Raw genomic sequence first — 15,871 nt, 5'->3', positions numbered from 1 at the left:
TGGGAAGGGGAAACAGGAGAAAATAGTACAATTTATTTTCTAGAGGGTGGGACCCAGAAGTTACTCTTCTCCCTTTTGTTCACATCCTGTTGACTGGAATTCTTCATATGATTACACCTAGAATATCAGAAATTAAGTCTCTAACTGGACAGCTTTGTGCTCACCTAAAAAGGAAGGATGTTCTTTACTAAGGGCAAAGAGGAAGAGACTAATTGATATTGGGGGAAAGGTGGTTGATTTCTGCCGCAAATGTGATTTGTTATTTTTAGATATTTTGCAGTTTAGTTTGTTGTGTTGGTTTATGCCATATAACAGTGTGAGTCAACCATAAGTATACATATGTCCCCTCCCTCTTGAACGTCCCTTGCAATTTGGTTTTGATTTTAATTTTCAAGTATTTTCCTACTTTGTTAATTTCTAGTTTTACTACATCATGATAAAAGAATGTTGTCTGTGCTGTTTCTCCTATGAGGAATTTATAAAGGCTTGTGGATATTCCATAAGCCTTTGAAAAAATTTTCTCTGTTAGTATATGAGTTTGATTTATGCCATTTAGATTTCATTATCTATTATCATTTAGGTCTTTTATATTTTTAACTTAATTTTGACCTGTTGCATTTTGATGGCCTAAAAGGACATAAAGACCACAAGAACCATTGTGTTTATATTACTCTTTGCATTCTTGTACATTTTATGAACATTGATGCTGTGTTGTTTTAGTCCTCAGGGAGAAGGCCAGATCATTGATAAAAGTTTAATGAATCTGGGCAGTCTTATTTCCCAGTTGTTTGCGGGTGCCTCATTCTAGCTCCAGCATATACAAGGGAAAAGTATCTATATTCTTAGAGCTTATTTTGACTTGCATTAGGTTAAATAATAATGGTTTTGTTTAACCTGAGTGAACATCTCTGTTTTTTTACTTATCACACAGGTAATTCTGACTCGAAGGACAGAAGAGGTGAGCCGTTCACCTTGCGTCTCTTGTCCTTTCACAGTGTACAGTATCTGTTGGGCTTCCTCTGCTCAGTCTGTGTGACTTTGTGCATCTCTGGCTGTGATGTGTTTAGTTTCCCTTAAACTGTTTCCATAATTACCTCATGGAGAAGAGTAACAGAAACAACTATTCATCATTTTTAAATGTAGATGTTGTTTTTTCCGTAGTCTGTAAAATGTTGGCCTTGTGTCACTCTATATGGATTTTCAGCCCTCTCGTATAAAGTCCCTATGGCAGAAGATGCTGTGTCAGTGCTCAAAGCAGGACTGTGGAATCCCTGGTCACCAGAGAATAGAACACATGGATCCCCATGTGTAGAAGTGCACATTTCGATTAGGGAATAGTAAGGCTGCCATCGTGGAGTAGGAAATGGAAACCCATTCCAGTATTCTTGACCGGAGAATTCCATGGACAGAGGAACCAGGCAGGCTACAGCCCATGGGGTCACAAAGAGTCACACAACCGAGTGACTAACACTTTCACTTTCTTTTCTTACTCTTCAGCCTTTTTCTTGCCCCAGATACTATCCCTGTTTTATCTACCTGACTAATATGGATTTTAATACTCTGATAAAAAGAAATAAATTACTTTAATTATCTAGATGATTGCTAATTGTGACACGGTAAAGGTCCATCTAGTCAAAGCTATGGTTTTTCCAGTAGTCATGTATGGATATGCGAGTTAGACCATAAAGAAGACTGAGTGCCGAAGAATTGATGCTTTTGAACTGTGGTGTTGGAGAGTCCCTTGGACTGCAAGGAGATCAAACCAGTCCATCCTAAAGGAAATCAGTCCTGAATATTCATTGGAAGGACTGATGCTGAAGCTCCATTACTTTGGGCACCCGATGCGAAGAGCCAACTCATTAGAAAAGACCCTTATTCTGGGAAAGATTGAAGGCAGGAGGAGATGGGAATGACAGAGCGTGAGATGGTTAGATGGCCTCACCGACCCAATGGACATGAGTTTGACCAAGCTCTGAGAGATGGTGAAGGATAGGGAAGCCTGATATCCTGCAGTCCATGGGGTCTCAAAGAGCTGGACACGACTGGGTGACTGAACAACAATGTAATAAGTGTTTTAAGTTTAAAAAATAATTTTGTGTAACTGCCTTTAACCAAATAGGAAAATGAAGACGCATACATAGTCTCAGCCTCATATGTAATGATAAGTTACTAGAGCCTATCTTCAGAAGTATTACTATAAATTTTGATATCACATTCTAATTTTAAAGCCAAGTGCTTTTTGACAAATGAGGCTATTGTTTTGAAGCATCTGTATTATGTTGGGTTTGCTAAGCGAATGATGTCTTATGTAGGTGTTAAGGGTTATATATTCTTATGCATTGATCTTTGATATGTTTTTGAACAGCAGGAGCTGGTGTTTTAATTGACAGAGCATAAAAGAATAAAAAGAGGGGAAGGGAGGCAAGCTGCTCTACTTCCTTTCTTTCAAAGTTGAAGAAACTATTTAGTAGGCCAGAAAGTTCCTTCAGTTTTTAAGTAAAAAAAAAAAAGACATACTTTTCATTTTTACCAAGAACTTTACTGATCAACTTATTCACTGTTTTGTTGCACTGTCTTCTGCCATTTTTCAGACAGTTTCATAATTCCATCTTGCCCAAACTTTTATCTTTTTGAGCAAAGAACTGTTTCAGGTGCCTTTTACAGTCTTTCAGGGAATTGAAATTTCTTCTGTTAAGAGAATTTTGTAAAGACCAAAATAAATGGAAATCTGAAGGTGCAATGTCTGGTAAATACAGTAGATGAATCAGAACTTCCCAGCCAAGCTGTAACAGTTTTAGCCATCAACGAAACATGTGGTCTTGTGTTACCCTGATGGAAGGAAGATTTTGCGTTTTCTGTTGGCTAATTCCAGATGTTTTTTGTTGAGTGCTGCTTTCAGTTGGTCTAATCTGAAGCAATACTTATTGGAATTAATTGTTTTTCTGGACGGAGCTCCTAATGGAGAACTCCCTTCCAGTCCACCATGTACCCACATTATGTTGCTTGGATGAAGACCAGCCTTTGGTGCGATTGGTTGTGGTTCATTTCGCTTGCACCACAGTCACTTCCATTCCACATTATTGTACAGTATCCACTTTTCATCAGCTGTCACAATTTGTTTTAAAAACGGAACATTCTCATTACATTTCAGTAAAGAATCACATGTGAATATATAGTCAAGAAGGTTTTTTTTCCTCTTAACTTATGTGGAACCCAAACATCAAAGCAAGTAACATAACCAACCTGGTGTGGATGATTTTCCACACTTGATTTGGATATTTTGACTATGTCAGCTATCTTCCATATGGTGTAATGTTATGTCTCTTGATCACTGTCAACTTCAACTGGTCTGCTTGACCATCAAGCATCGTCCATTGAGAAATCTCCAACATGAAACTTCTCAAACCACTTTCGACATTTTTGATCAGTCACAGCACCTTCTCCAAACACTCCACAAATCTTTTTTTGCATTGCAGTGTCATTTTTACCTTTCTTGAAATAATAAGTATAATATGTTGAAAATGTTGCTTTTTTCCTTACATCTTCAGTATTAAAATAGCTATACAAAAATTCACCAATTTTGATATTTTAAAAAAAAATACACGCTGACATGACAGCTGTCACAATACAGTCTTAACAAAATTGTTTCGAATGAAGTTAAAGACAACTGAGCACTACTAAAGCCATCTTACCAAAAGCACCAAACAGACTTTTTGGCCAACTCAGTAATTATTTTCTCATGTGTATTATTTATTAAATGTATTCCAAATTATTTTGGTGGAGCCAGCCTTTTCCTAATTTTGAAAAATACAACATTTACCATTTTAACCACATAGTTCAGTGGCATTAAGTACATTCACATTGTTACGCAGTCATCACTACCATCTGTCCCCCAATTTTTTTTAATTATCTCAGACTAAAACTCTGTGAAGATGGCTGAGCGCTGAAGAATTGATGCTTTTGAACTGTGGTGTTGGAGAAGACTCTTGAAAGTCCCTTGGACTGCAAGGAGATCCAACCAGTCCATTCTGAAGGCCATCAGCCCTGGGATTTCTTTGGAAGGAATGATGCTAAAGCTGAAACTCCAGTACTTTGGCCACCTCATGCGAAGAGTTGACTCATTGGAAAAGACTCTGATGCTGGGAGGGATTGAGGGCAGGAGGAGAAGGGGACAGCAGAGGATGAGATGGCTGGATGGCATCACTGACTCGATGGACGTGAATCTGAGTGAACTCCAGGAGTTGGTGATGGACAGGGAGGCCTGGCATGCTGCAATTCATGGGGTCGCAATGAGTCGGACACGACTGAGCGACTGAACTGAACTGAAAACTCTGTAGCACATTAAGCAATAACTCCATGTTTCTTCTTCCCCTAGCCCCTGGTAACCATTAATATACTTTCTATCTCTATAAATTTGTCTATGTACCTCATTCAAGTGGATTCACAATATTTGTTCTTTTGTAACAAGCTTTTCTTTTAAAACATTTTCGCTGGTGTTAGTTTGTGTGACTGGATGATTTGTGTAATATACAGTAATATATTAAAGCTAATTCAAACATTATCTACCATAATACAGTGGTCATGAGTATACTCTCCAGTTGTTATTCAGTCATTGATAGTTTGAAATCCCAATTTTATTAGTTTTGTTCTAGGGGAAATAGACTCTGAGACAGAGATTTCATGTACCTGTGAGGCAGTGATGGCAGGAGAATTGGGTAGGGGGTGGGAAATAAGATGCCATGATATCAGAGCAAGGGCATTAGTCTGTGTGGGCTTTGGAACTAGACCATGTGAGTTTGCGTGTTGACTCTACCACTTATGGCAGGGGTGGGGGTAGGTACTTTGTCTTCTTTTGCCATTTGCAAGATAGGATGGGAACAAAATTTCCTCCGTAGAGTTGTTGTGAGAAATGAAGTGACATTAAACTAGTACCAGGTCAGCATATAGCAGCTGCTCAGCAACTCCTGCTACCGCTGCCACTCTGTTACTGTCACTTAGATGGGTGACTAAAGGATCAGGAATCTCAGCCATCCAGTCAGAACTGTGGGAACAGGGGTGCTCCATAGTATCCCAAGGCAGGGTTACACTGCAGCTTGCTACCACATTAGGTCATTCTCTGTCCTGTATCTTTTAAACAAAATTCTGCATAAACTTGTCTCATCTTACTTTTTAATATGCTGTGTGCTTAGTACTCAGTTGTGTCCAACTCTCTGCAACCTCATGGACTGTAGCCCACCAGATTCCATAGTCTATCTATGGGGATTCTCCAGGCAAGAATACTGAAGTGGATTGCCATGCCCTCCTCCAGGGGATCTTCCCAACCCAGGGATCGAACCCAGGTCTCCCTCATTGCAGGTGGATTCTTGACCATCTGAATGTTTTTAAAAGTAGGGTTTTTATATGAAGACCTTATAACTGATATTTGTTAAATAGCAAGAGTACAGGCTAAAAATTTTCTAACCATAAATTATTTTAGATGTAATCATTTATATAACTTGAGTTTTTTTGGTTCTTCTTTTTTTTTTTTTTGTAGATCTGGAATAGTACCCTGTTAGTATTTGTGAAGGAGTTCTCGAACTAAAGAGTTCTACAACCAGGCAGGATAAACATTCTGTTGCATCCTAGAGAGGCTCCTTGAAGTTTCTCAGCTCTCAGATCAGATCACCTGCTCCCCCTGGCTTTCTCTTTCAATTCTTTTCTAGAATTGGAATCTAGAAAGGGGCTGACATTCTTGTTAAAGAGATATCTTGATGTAAGTGACATTATTAAGTGAACTTCATTTATAATGGCTTTCTGTTTTGGTGGTTTAGTCACTAAGTCGTGCCTGACTCTTGCCCACCAGGGTCCTCTGTCCATGGGATTTCCCAGGCAAGAATACTGGAGTGGATTGCAATTTCCTTCTCCAGAGAGTTTTCCTGACCCAGGGATGGAACCCTGATCTCCTGCATTGCAGGCAAATTCTTTACTGATGACCTGCCAGGGAAGCCCAGTGGTTTTCTGTAAGCACCTTTAATAATATATTCACTCAGCACCTATGAGATGCTGAAGATTCTGTGAGCGAGCAGTGTTCCCTGTCTCATGGAAGAAGCATGTGAACACCAAGAATCAGTCTACTCAGCTACAGACTATTGAATATACCATACACAGTGCTATGAGGAGAACTTAAAAGGCTCACTATACATGGGGAGTGGAAAGGAGGCATGATGGTGAGTTTTGAGCAGTTTAACATAGTAACTGAGGAAAACGAGGGTGCATGAGATAGAGTAAAAGCGAGGAGACATGAAAGAGCCAGTCATGTGTTTAAGGAACTGTGCGTGGTTAACTTGCATGAGGTGGGAAGTGGTAGGAGGCAGCCTTAGTGGGGCATTCAGCTCAGGGTGTCTCCTGGTGATGTAATGGAAGGAAGGAAGATGGTCAGATTATTGTTTAAGAAAGCTAACTCCAGAGGCCTTAGGGAAGATGAATGAGTAATAGAAAATAAGGCTTCCAAATGTAATTTGGCCCAAGACAACAGTGATTGGGTTCACCCCAGAGGTTTGGGCACTTGAGGCAACTTGATGACTTTCACTGTTTTTAGAGTGCTTTACAGCCTATGAAGAAGCTCTTAAAATGATGGTGCCTTTGAGAGTTGATAAATATTTCTGCCAAAAAGTATGAAGACAAGACAAAAAATTGGGCCTTAGGACTTGAGGCTAGAGGAGTATGGCCTTTACTTTACTGATTATGTTGCAGTTGACCAGGGGTGTCTTCAGACTTTGGATGATTCACTTGTCTACATATGTTCAGTCACTTCAGTCATGTCCAACTCTTTTGCGACCCCATGGACTGTAGCCCACCAGGCGCCTCTGTCCAAGGGATTCTGCAGGCAAGAATACTGGAGTGGGTTGCCATTTATGAGCCCTTAGAATAATATGCCCTTTGTTTTCTTGGAAAGGGAGTATAAGCAAATAGACAACTGTTGTCCCAGAACACCATTTTAGTACTTTTAAAATGCTGCCCTTTAAATGCTGAACTTCTGCTAGAATGGATGGTTGGGGAGTGGGGTGTTGGGATGGGAGTGGCAGAGAATGGGCCACCGTTCCTGCCTTGGCTGCATCATATAAGGCCATATCTCCAGAGAGCCCAAACCAGGACAAGGCTAATAAGCACAATGAGATGATGAGTCTGGTTTGGGAGGAGCCCTACCTGGTATGGTGACTGGATTATGAACCTGTCTCCAAGTCAGATTTGATACAGGAAGCTGTAAATTTTCTCCTCTTGTATTAATAGATCTGAGTCTCCTTCCGTCACACAGGGCTGGGACATCTTTACTATCTGTATTATCTTTAACTGTATTTAAAAAAACATGGGTATAATTCAGATGTCAAGAGGTAAAATCTGACTTTAATGATTGAGGACTGTTCTGGCCTGAAAGGTTGGGAGAGTTAAAATGTTTTTCCAGCAAACTCATAGAAAAAGAGATCAGATTTTGGTTACCAGAGGTGGGGAGTAGGGGGAGAGGGAATTGGATAAAGGCAGTACGTCCTAGGGATGTACATAATTAGCACTTGTTTTTGTCGTCCAGTCACTAAGTCGTGTCCAACTCTTTGTGAACCCATGGGCTGCAGCCTGCCAGACTTCCCTGTCCTTTACTATCTCCCAAAATTTGCTCAGACTTGTGTCTATGGAGTCAGTGATGCCATTCAACCATCTCATCCTCTGTTGCCCCCTTCTCCTTTTGCCTTCAGTCTTTCCCAGCATCATGGTCTTTTCCGATGAGTCAGCTCTTCACATCAGGTGGCCAAAGTATTAGAGCTTTAGCAGCAGTCCTTCCAGTGAATATTCATGGTTGATTTCTTTTGGAATTGACTGGTTCCATCTCCTTGCTGTCCAAGGGATTCTCAGGAGTCTTCTCCAGCACCACAATTCAAAAGCATCAATTCTTTGGCACTTAACCTTCTTTATGGTCCAACTCTCACATCTATACATGACTATGAGAAAAATCATAGCTTTGACTATACAGACCTTTGTTGGCAAAGTGATGTCTCTGCTTTTGAATATGCTGTCTAGGTTTGTGGTAGCTTTTCTTCCAAGGAGAAAGTGTCTTTTGACTTCATGGCTGCGGTCACTGTCCACAACGATTTTAGAGTGCAACAAAATAGAATCTGCCACTGTTTCCATTTTTTTCCCCATCTATTTGCCATGAAGTAATGGGGCTGAATGTCATGATCTTAGTTTTTTGAATGTTGAGTTTTAAGCCAGCTTTTTCACTCTCCTCTTTCACCTTTATCAAGAGGCTCTTTAGTTCCTCTTCACTTTATACCATTAGGGTGGTGTTATCTGCATATCTGAGGTTGTTGATATTTCTCCTGGTAGTCTTGGTTCCAGCTTATGACTCATCCAGCCCAGCATTTCGCATGATATACTCTGCATATAAGTTAAATAAGCATGGTTACAATATACAGCCTTGACGTACTGCTTTCCCAATTTGAAACCAATCCGTTACACCATATCTGGTTCTAACTATTGCTTATAAGTAGTATTGCTGCTGCTGCTAAGTCTCTTCAGTCGTGTCCAACTCTGTGTGACCCCAGAGACGGCAGCACACCAGGCTCCCCCATCCCTGGGATTCTCCAGGCAAGAACACTGGAGTGGGTTGCCATTTCCTTCTCCAATGCATGAAAGTGAAAAGTGAAAGTGAAGTCGTTCTGTCATGTCTGACTCTTTGCGACCCCATAGACTGCAGCCCACCAGGCTCCTCCATCCATGGGATTTTCCAGGCAAGAGTACTGGAGTGGGGTGCCAACACCTTCTCCGATAAGTAGCACTACCGTATGTTAAAAACAAAAGAGAGGAAATTCTAAGTGTTCTCATGGAAGAAAAGAATTTTTTCTGTATATTTAATTCTGTGTCCATATAAATCATGGATGTTCCCTAAACTTACTGTGATAATTGTTTTATGATGTAAGTCAGATCATCATCCTGTACACCTGAAACTTTCTGTTTCTGTGAATTCACTGCTCTGATAAAAGTGAAATCATACCATATTTGTCCTTTTGTGACTGACTTATTCACTTAGCTTAATGTCTTCAAGATTCATCCCTACATTGTAACATATGTTTCCTTACTTTTTAAGGCTAAAAATATTTCATTGTATACATATGCCATGTCTTGCTTATCCATTCATCTGTCAGAGGACATTTGGTTGCTTCTACACTTTAGCTATTGTGACTAATGCTATTAAGAACATGGATATTCTTTTGAGCATATACCCGGAAGTGGAATTGCTGGATCATATGGTAATTCTATTTTTTGTGGAACTGCCATACTGTTTTCCACAGCAGCTACACCATTTTTACTTTTCTACCAATGCTGGCCAATACTTATTATGTTCTAGGACCTTTTATAATAATAGCCATCCTGATAAATGTGAGATTGCTCCTCATTTTAAATTGATACGGGGTCCTCTTGCACAAATTGCAGTATATTTTGAAGATTTACCCTATTTCTTATATTACCTCTTTTGTCCTTGATGTTTGTTACAGTCTTCTGTAGGACTCTGGTTGAACTTTGCTCTGGAGCACTGAGGGGACTGTAATGTGCTTAGAGTAGGGTAATGGCATTATGAATATGTTAAGAATTCTTATCTTTTAGTGATACATACTGAAGTAACTACAGTTGAAATGATATCTCTCAGATTTGCCTTAATATATGCAACGGGTATAGACCAGTGGTTCTCAGTTCCAGGTGACTTTTCCCCTAGAAAACACTTGGCAACATCTGAAGGTGACTTTTGGGCTTCCCCTGGTGGCTGTGTTGTTAAAGAGTCCACCTGCCCGTGTTCAACCCCTGGGTCAGGAAGGTTCCCTGGAGAAGGAAATGGCAATCCACTCCAGTATTCTTGCCTGGAAAATCCCATGGACAGAGGAGCCTGGCAGGCTACAGTCCATGGGATCCCAAAGAGTAGGACACGACTTGGCAACTAAACCACAGAAGCTGATTTTGGTCATCACAATTAAGGGTTTTCTACTGGCATCTAGTAGCTAGAGACCAGAAATGTTGTTAAACATCCTGTGGTGCACACGACAACCCCCTACAACAGAGAATTAGTTATCCCACAGTGTTAATTAGTGTGCAGCTAAGAAACCCAGACCTGGTAAAGATGAAAAAACTGGCATGTGATGATACTGTTGAAGTGAAATAATAAGTGCATAGGGATCTATTGTAGTGTTCTCTTTTCCCCTGAGGGAGTTTGAAAGTTTTCCATATAAGGTATAAAATATATATGCAACTTCTATTTATTTATATATATTTAATAAAGGAGCCATCAGCACACTTCCTGTCTGTATAGAGCATTGTTTTTCCAACTGAATCAGGGTTAGATACCACAGCCTGTCTGTATACAAGCTGTGGTTGGTGAGCCTTTGGTTAAATACCCTGCTACCTCAGAGCCTACTTTTATCCCTAGTCCTGGTTGACTCTGAGTTTGAGGTGTTTCTCGGTCCAGGCTGGGAGAACTAGTACTGCCTCTCTACTGGAGTTTCTTTAGCTCTCATCTCTTTAGCAGTCTAATTCCTTCTGCTTTGTCTTCCACAAATCCCTCAAAGTTTCTGGTCTACTGATGTCACTCTATTTCTTCTGTCATTTCAGTGTCCTTTTGGCAAGAGAAAAAAATGAAACTATGGATTTTGCCCACTATCTTGAGCCAGATGTCTTCTAATTACCTTCTTTTAATACCTGATATACAGCCCTCTGTGATTGGCATTGAACTGAGACATAATATGGTGATAAATTATTAATTCTTTTACTCATTCACTCGGTATAGTCCATCTAGTATTTGTTTAGCACCCAGTATGTGTGAAATTCTGTGCTAGGTGTTAAGTATATGGTGAGAAGCAAAGCAAGTATATAATCCTTGCCTTTGTAGAATTTAGGGTATAAAGGAGGGATACTCATAATCAACTTTACTCAAATAAATACAGAATGTGAGGGGTATTTTCAAAGGAAATAACAGTATTCTGTGCAAAAAAAAAAAAAAACAAAAAATAGCTAATATTGACTGTGTACTTAATTGTGTGCAAATTACTGTGCCGAGAACTTTATGTGGATAATCTCATTTAATCTTTAGAATAACTGATTTTAGAGATAGGGAAACTAAGACCTACCTGATTTAATGTTAAGTCAGAAAAGAGCTCTCTGAAAAAAAGTAATACTTCAAATGAGAACTGAATGACTAGGAGTTCAGTTCAGTTCAGTCACTCAGTTGTGTCTGACTCTGCGACCTCATGGACTGCAGTACGCCAGGCCTCCCTGTCCATCACCAACTCCCAGAGTTTACTCAGACTCATGTCCATTGAGTTGGTGATGCCATCATCTTAGGCTTTGTCGTCCCCTTCTCCCACCTTCAATCTTTCCCAGCGTCAGGGTCTTTTCAGATGACTAGGAGTTAGCCAGGTAAAGAATGGAGGGAGGCTAAATACAGCAGAAGGAATAGGGTTCAAAGGCCCAAGGAAAGAGCAAACCCAGCATGGAAGGCTACCAATGACTGAAGTTTAGTGAGCAAGGAAAGAATGGAGGAGACAGAAAAAGCAGGGGCTAATTGGGGGAGGTTATTACTGTCAAAGTAAGGATATTAGATTTCAGTCTAAAGGTCCTGGGAAACCTTGGAAGGTTTTACGTAAGTGGAGACTATGATCTGATTTGCTTTCTTCAAGATCACTGTCCCTGCTTTGTGGAAAGTGGACTGGCAAGGGATAGCAGCTTACTGTGATTCAGATAGGAAAGGACAGAGATTTAGAGTAGAGTGATAGAAACAGAAGGGAAAAAAGGCAGACAAATTTGAGATGTTGATTTTAGTACCAAGACATTACTTGCAGGGACTTCCCTGGTGATCCAGTGGTTTAGAATCTGTCTTGCAATGCAAGGGATGGAGGTTCAATCCCTGGTCAGGGAACGAAGATCCCGCATGCCACAGAACAACTAAGCCCAAGCCCCACAACTAAGACGCAACACAGCCCAATAAATAAATAAGATGAGAGACTTTTTTTTTAATAAATAAAATATTACTTGCAGCTGAGTTGCATATAGAAGATAAGCATAAGGAAGAAATTAAGGGAATTCTTACAATTCTTAGGTGAGCAGTAGGGTGGATGGATGGCAGTGCTAACTACTGAGTTACTGGTGAAGGAAATTTTTTTTAATGCAGGAGGGTGGCATTGCCTGTGAAATTTAAAGTAAGGTAAGATAGTTTCAGAAAAGTTTAAAGAAAAGTCTGACCAAGCAGTGCAAATGTGGAAATTGCTAGCATATAACTTGAGCTTCCAGCCTGGTCTGATCAACTGGATGAGTATTGAGAAGAGTGCCAAGGACAAAGCCCTGAGTAAATCAGACATTTAAAGTTCTGTGTGAGAAAAGGAACAACTGATGAGGAAAAATATGAAGCAGCCAAGGGACAGAAAGAAGAATGTTTTCTTGTGGAAACTGAAGAGAAGAAAGTTCTTCAAAGAGGAGGGAGTAGTCAGCCAGTTTGAATGCTCATTTTAATATGAGATTCACATACCAGGGTATGTTTGAAAACTGCCATCAACAAAGAAGCTTGGTATAATATTTCCCATCTTTTTAAAAACAGACAAACTTTCCATCTTGCCTCTGCCTCCAGCTGCTGCTTTTCTCTGCATCTCTTGATGATGCAAGTCCTCACCTCAGATAAGGAATCGGTGTCTCACTGTCTTTTCTTTCCAACTTTATTTCATTCCATTTGGGCTTTCTCAATAACTTAACTGAAACCACTCTTTTGAAAAGGTTACCAATAACTGCCCTCTTGTCGAATCAAGTTTCACTTCCCTGTTTTCATCCTACTTAATCTGTCTATAGTATTCGATTGAGTTGATTACTCCCACTGTCTTGAAAAACTCTTCTTGGCTTTTATGACACCACATTCTCCTGGGTTATCTCCTACCTTAAGACTGCTACTTACAAGTTAGTTTGCCTACCTGATCTTTTTAAGAATGTAAATCTACTTATATATCTTCCCTGTTCAAACTCACCAATCACATAGTGTTTCTCATCACATTCAGAATTAAATCCACACTCATTACCATAGCGTACAAAGTCTTCTCGTTCCTGCCCACCTCTCCAGCCACATCTTGTACCAAAACTGGTCTTTGTGCTCTTCCTTGAACCCACCAAACTATTAAGGACTCTTATGCTCACTAGTCCCTGGGCCTAGAAAACTCTTTGCACAGACCTTTTTGTGATACACTTCTTCACATTATTTACACCTCTGCTCAGTGTAACTGAGAATTCTGTGGATTGAGGAGCTTAGTAGGCTACAGTCCATGGGGTCGCAAAGAGTCGGACATGACTGAGCGACTTCACTTCAGTGTAATTACTTGAGACCTTCCCAGACTACTCTAACATAGCTAGCCACTGCCCTCTCCCAAAGCCCATCAACTCTGTATCCCCTTACCCTTCTTTTCATCATGTATCTTATCTCTGAAATTGTTTATGATCAGTTTTCTCGTTCTTCCCCCAGAATGTCAGCTCTCTGTCAGTTGTCTGTTTAATCACTTCTCTATTCCCAGTGAATGGAACAGTGTCTGGCATACAGTGTGGGTCCATAAATTTTTTTTGGATGAATGCTAATAAGAGGTTGAATCAGATGAGGGTGGGAATGTTTCCGTTGGATTTGGCAATATGCCATTTGTTGGTGTCCTTCATGAGGAATTTAAAGGGTGCACTCAGAGTAGGTGTCAGCAAACTAGAGTATGGAGTACCCAGAGGTAAGAGGTTAGAGAAGACAACTGTTTTATAAGATAACTGTGAAGAGAGACATGGGACTGGCTATTGGTGATAGGAAGAAGGTCAGTGAGGTCAAGAAGACAGATACTTGAGGTGACAGTAACAGATGTAATACCACATGTGACAGGATTGACTTTTACATGGAGGGATCTGCTGCAGAGGGCAGAAAGTGACGCTGCTGGAAAGGGTGGAAAATGGTGAAGATAGTTACAAATTCATACTGGTTGTATAGTTTGTGGCAGGGACATGAAAGTGCAGGAGGAGGGTGAGGCTCATTATGGGGTGGAAAGGAAGCCAGGCCCTGTGGAATGGAGAGCAGAGTTGCTGTATCTCCTCCAGGCCAGATGTTGCTGTAGTTGGGGTCCTGGTGGAAAGAGGTAGAAAAGGATGACTGTGGAAAGAGGCAGAAAAGAGTAACCAGCAGTTTTAGACACACAGTCCTTAAAGATCCAATAATGTCTCCTAAACCGTTTGCATTTATGATAAGAAAATTGTCCTTTTTCCTTTCTCTCCCATCTTCATGGAACCCATTGAGCCTGGGAGAAAGTACGCTGTTGGGCCTACACCCCAGCTTGCCATCAGGATTGGATGTGTTCATGCTTTCAAATATTTGAGTATTTCTTACATGCTGAGCACTGGTTTTGTCTTAGGCTCTGTAGCAATGAAAGAAGCAGTCTCTGCCTTCAAAGAACTTTCATTCTAATATAAGGAAACGGAGAATAAACATATGTATGATAAGTCAGGTTGGGTGGGCATGTCACCCTAGGCCTTTACCTTCCTCTTCACCCAGTAGCCCTGGGCTGGCACTCTTCTCATTTCTCCCTCTCCTCCTCCCCATGCCCAACCATCTGTCAATACATAAGCATTTGGAAGAGCTGTTCTTCCTCATCTGAGTGTTTCCCTGAGCAGGGGACTCAAGCCTTCCATTACCTACAGTGGTTAACAACATGTTTTGTTCTCTTGATTTCAGATGAGACGCCAATTATTGCAGTGATGGTGGCCCTGTCCTCTCTGCTAGTGATCGTGTTTATTATCATAGTTTTGTACATGTTAAGGTGAGCATACTGATGCTTCTGCATTCTTGTGGACTCTGTTTCAGTACCCCAGGTTCTCGATAAGCCCACAAGTCCAAAAGACAGTAGGATAAGGACAATGAATAGGATAGAGGGAATGACTTACGGTAGCTTTCCTAAGATTGAAATTCTGCTTTAAAATGTTGTTAAAATTTTATATTGTCTTAACACCCAGCCCCTTCCTTTGACTTCCATCTGTCCCAAGTCCAGTCCCTCAACTCCAATTCATCCTAAAGCCCAGGACTGTGGTTTAGAGGTTGAGGGAAGATGCCACAGTCTGTTGTTACTGATCGGCATTTTAAGGTCTTCAGATCTAGCCCTATTGAAACAACCCCTGATAGCGCCCCAGTGGAGATTATGTGTTCAGTTAAGGTCTACTTTATTTCTGGTTGGGGCTTTGACTCCAAACCCTTCTAGGGCCCCTGACTCAGCGTGCTGGACTGAACCATGTAAGCAACAGGGTTCCTGTTCCTGACTTTCTTCCAGGGTCTTCTAGATACTACTCCTCAAACAGGGAGCAAAAGCCAGGAAGGGAAACCCAAGGAAGGGAAGTGGGAGGTACATTTGTTCTTTTCCTACTGGAGTCACTGCCTTGACTGAGTTTAACTCTGCCCTTATTTTTGGCTCTGGGCTCCCTCTGTTCTTCTGTATGGATAAAGAGAGGGGAACCTCGTACACCCCTATAGTTTGTCTTATGTTTCCTATCTTTCTGCAGGAGACTTGTGGCCAGACCTGTTCCACCAAGTCTGAAGCTCTGAGTTTCTCTCATTACACCCAGAAAGCATCAGGATTTTTGTTTGATACTCTCTTATCTCCCTCCACTTTATTATACCCGTATATCCTACTCAGTGTCTCTATCTGGTGTGGCTGTGATTTGCAGCAAATCCTGAAACTGTGCAAAGGAGCCATTTCAGTGAGAACATACTGTGGGGGGTCCCCGGGGTTGAATTCTAGTGTGCTTAAGCAAGAGCACACTGAGGTGCTCAGTCTTCGCTGAAGCTGCTTCAGTGTGTAAAGGC

The 15,871-nt window shown here is 40.9% G+C and overlaps 1 protein-coding gene across 5 annotated transcripts in view; it reads left to right on the top strand.

The window, feature by feature from the left end:
- PTPRA (protein tyrosine phosphatase receptor type A) overlaps positions 1-15,871 on the top strand; it is a 170,620-nt gene that overhangs the window by 112,702 nt on the left and 42,047 nt on the right. For 4 of the 5 annotated variants that reach the window (XM_052651294.1, XM_052651295.1, XM_052651291.1 and 1 more), the window contains 2 exons: positions 932-958; positions 14,750-14,834. In XM_052651294.1, the coding sequence (XP_052507254.1) occupies positions 932-958; positions 14,750-14,834 (112 nt within the window). The remainder of the gene's footprint in view (positions 1-931; positions 959-14,749; positions 14,835-15,871) is intronic. The other variant, XM_052651292.1, reaches the window with a different exon arrangement.

The sequence above is a fragment of the Budorcas taxicolor genome, chromosome 13, assembly GCF_023091745.1.
Source record: "Budorcas taxicolor isolate Tak-1 chromosome 13, Takin1.1, whole genome shotgun sequence".
NCBI classification, from domain to species: domain Eukaryota; kingdom Metazoa; phylum Chordata; class Mammalia; order Artiodactyla; family Bovidae; genus Budorcas; species Budorcas taxicolor.
The sequence above is the reverse complement of the archived record's forward strand: the minus strand, read 5'-3'. Positions and strand labels throughout refer to the sequence as shown.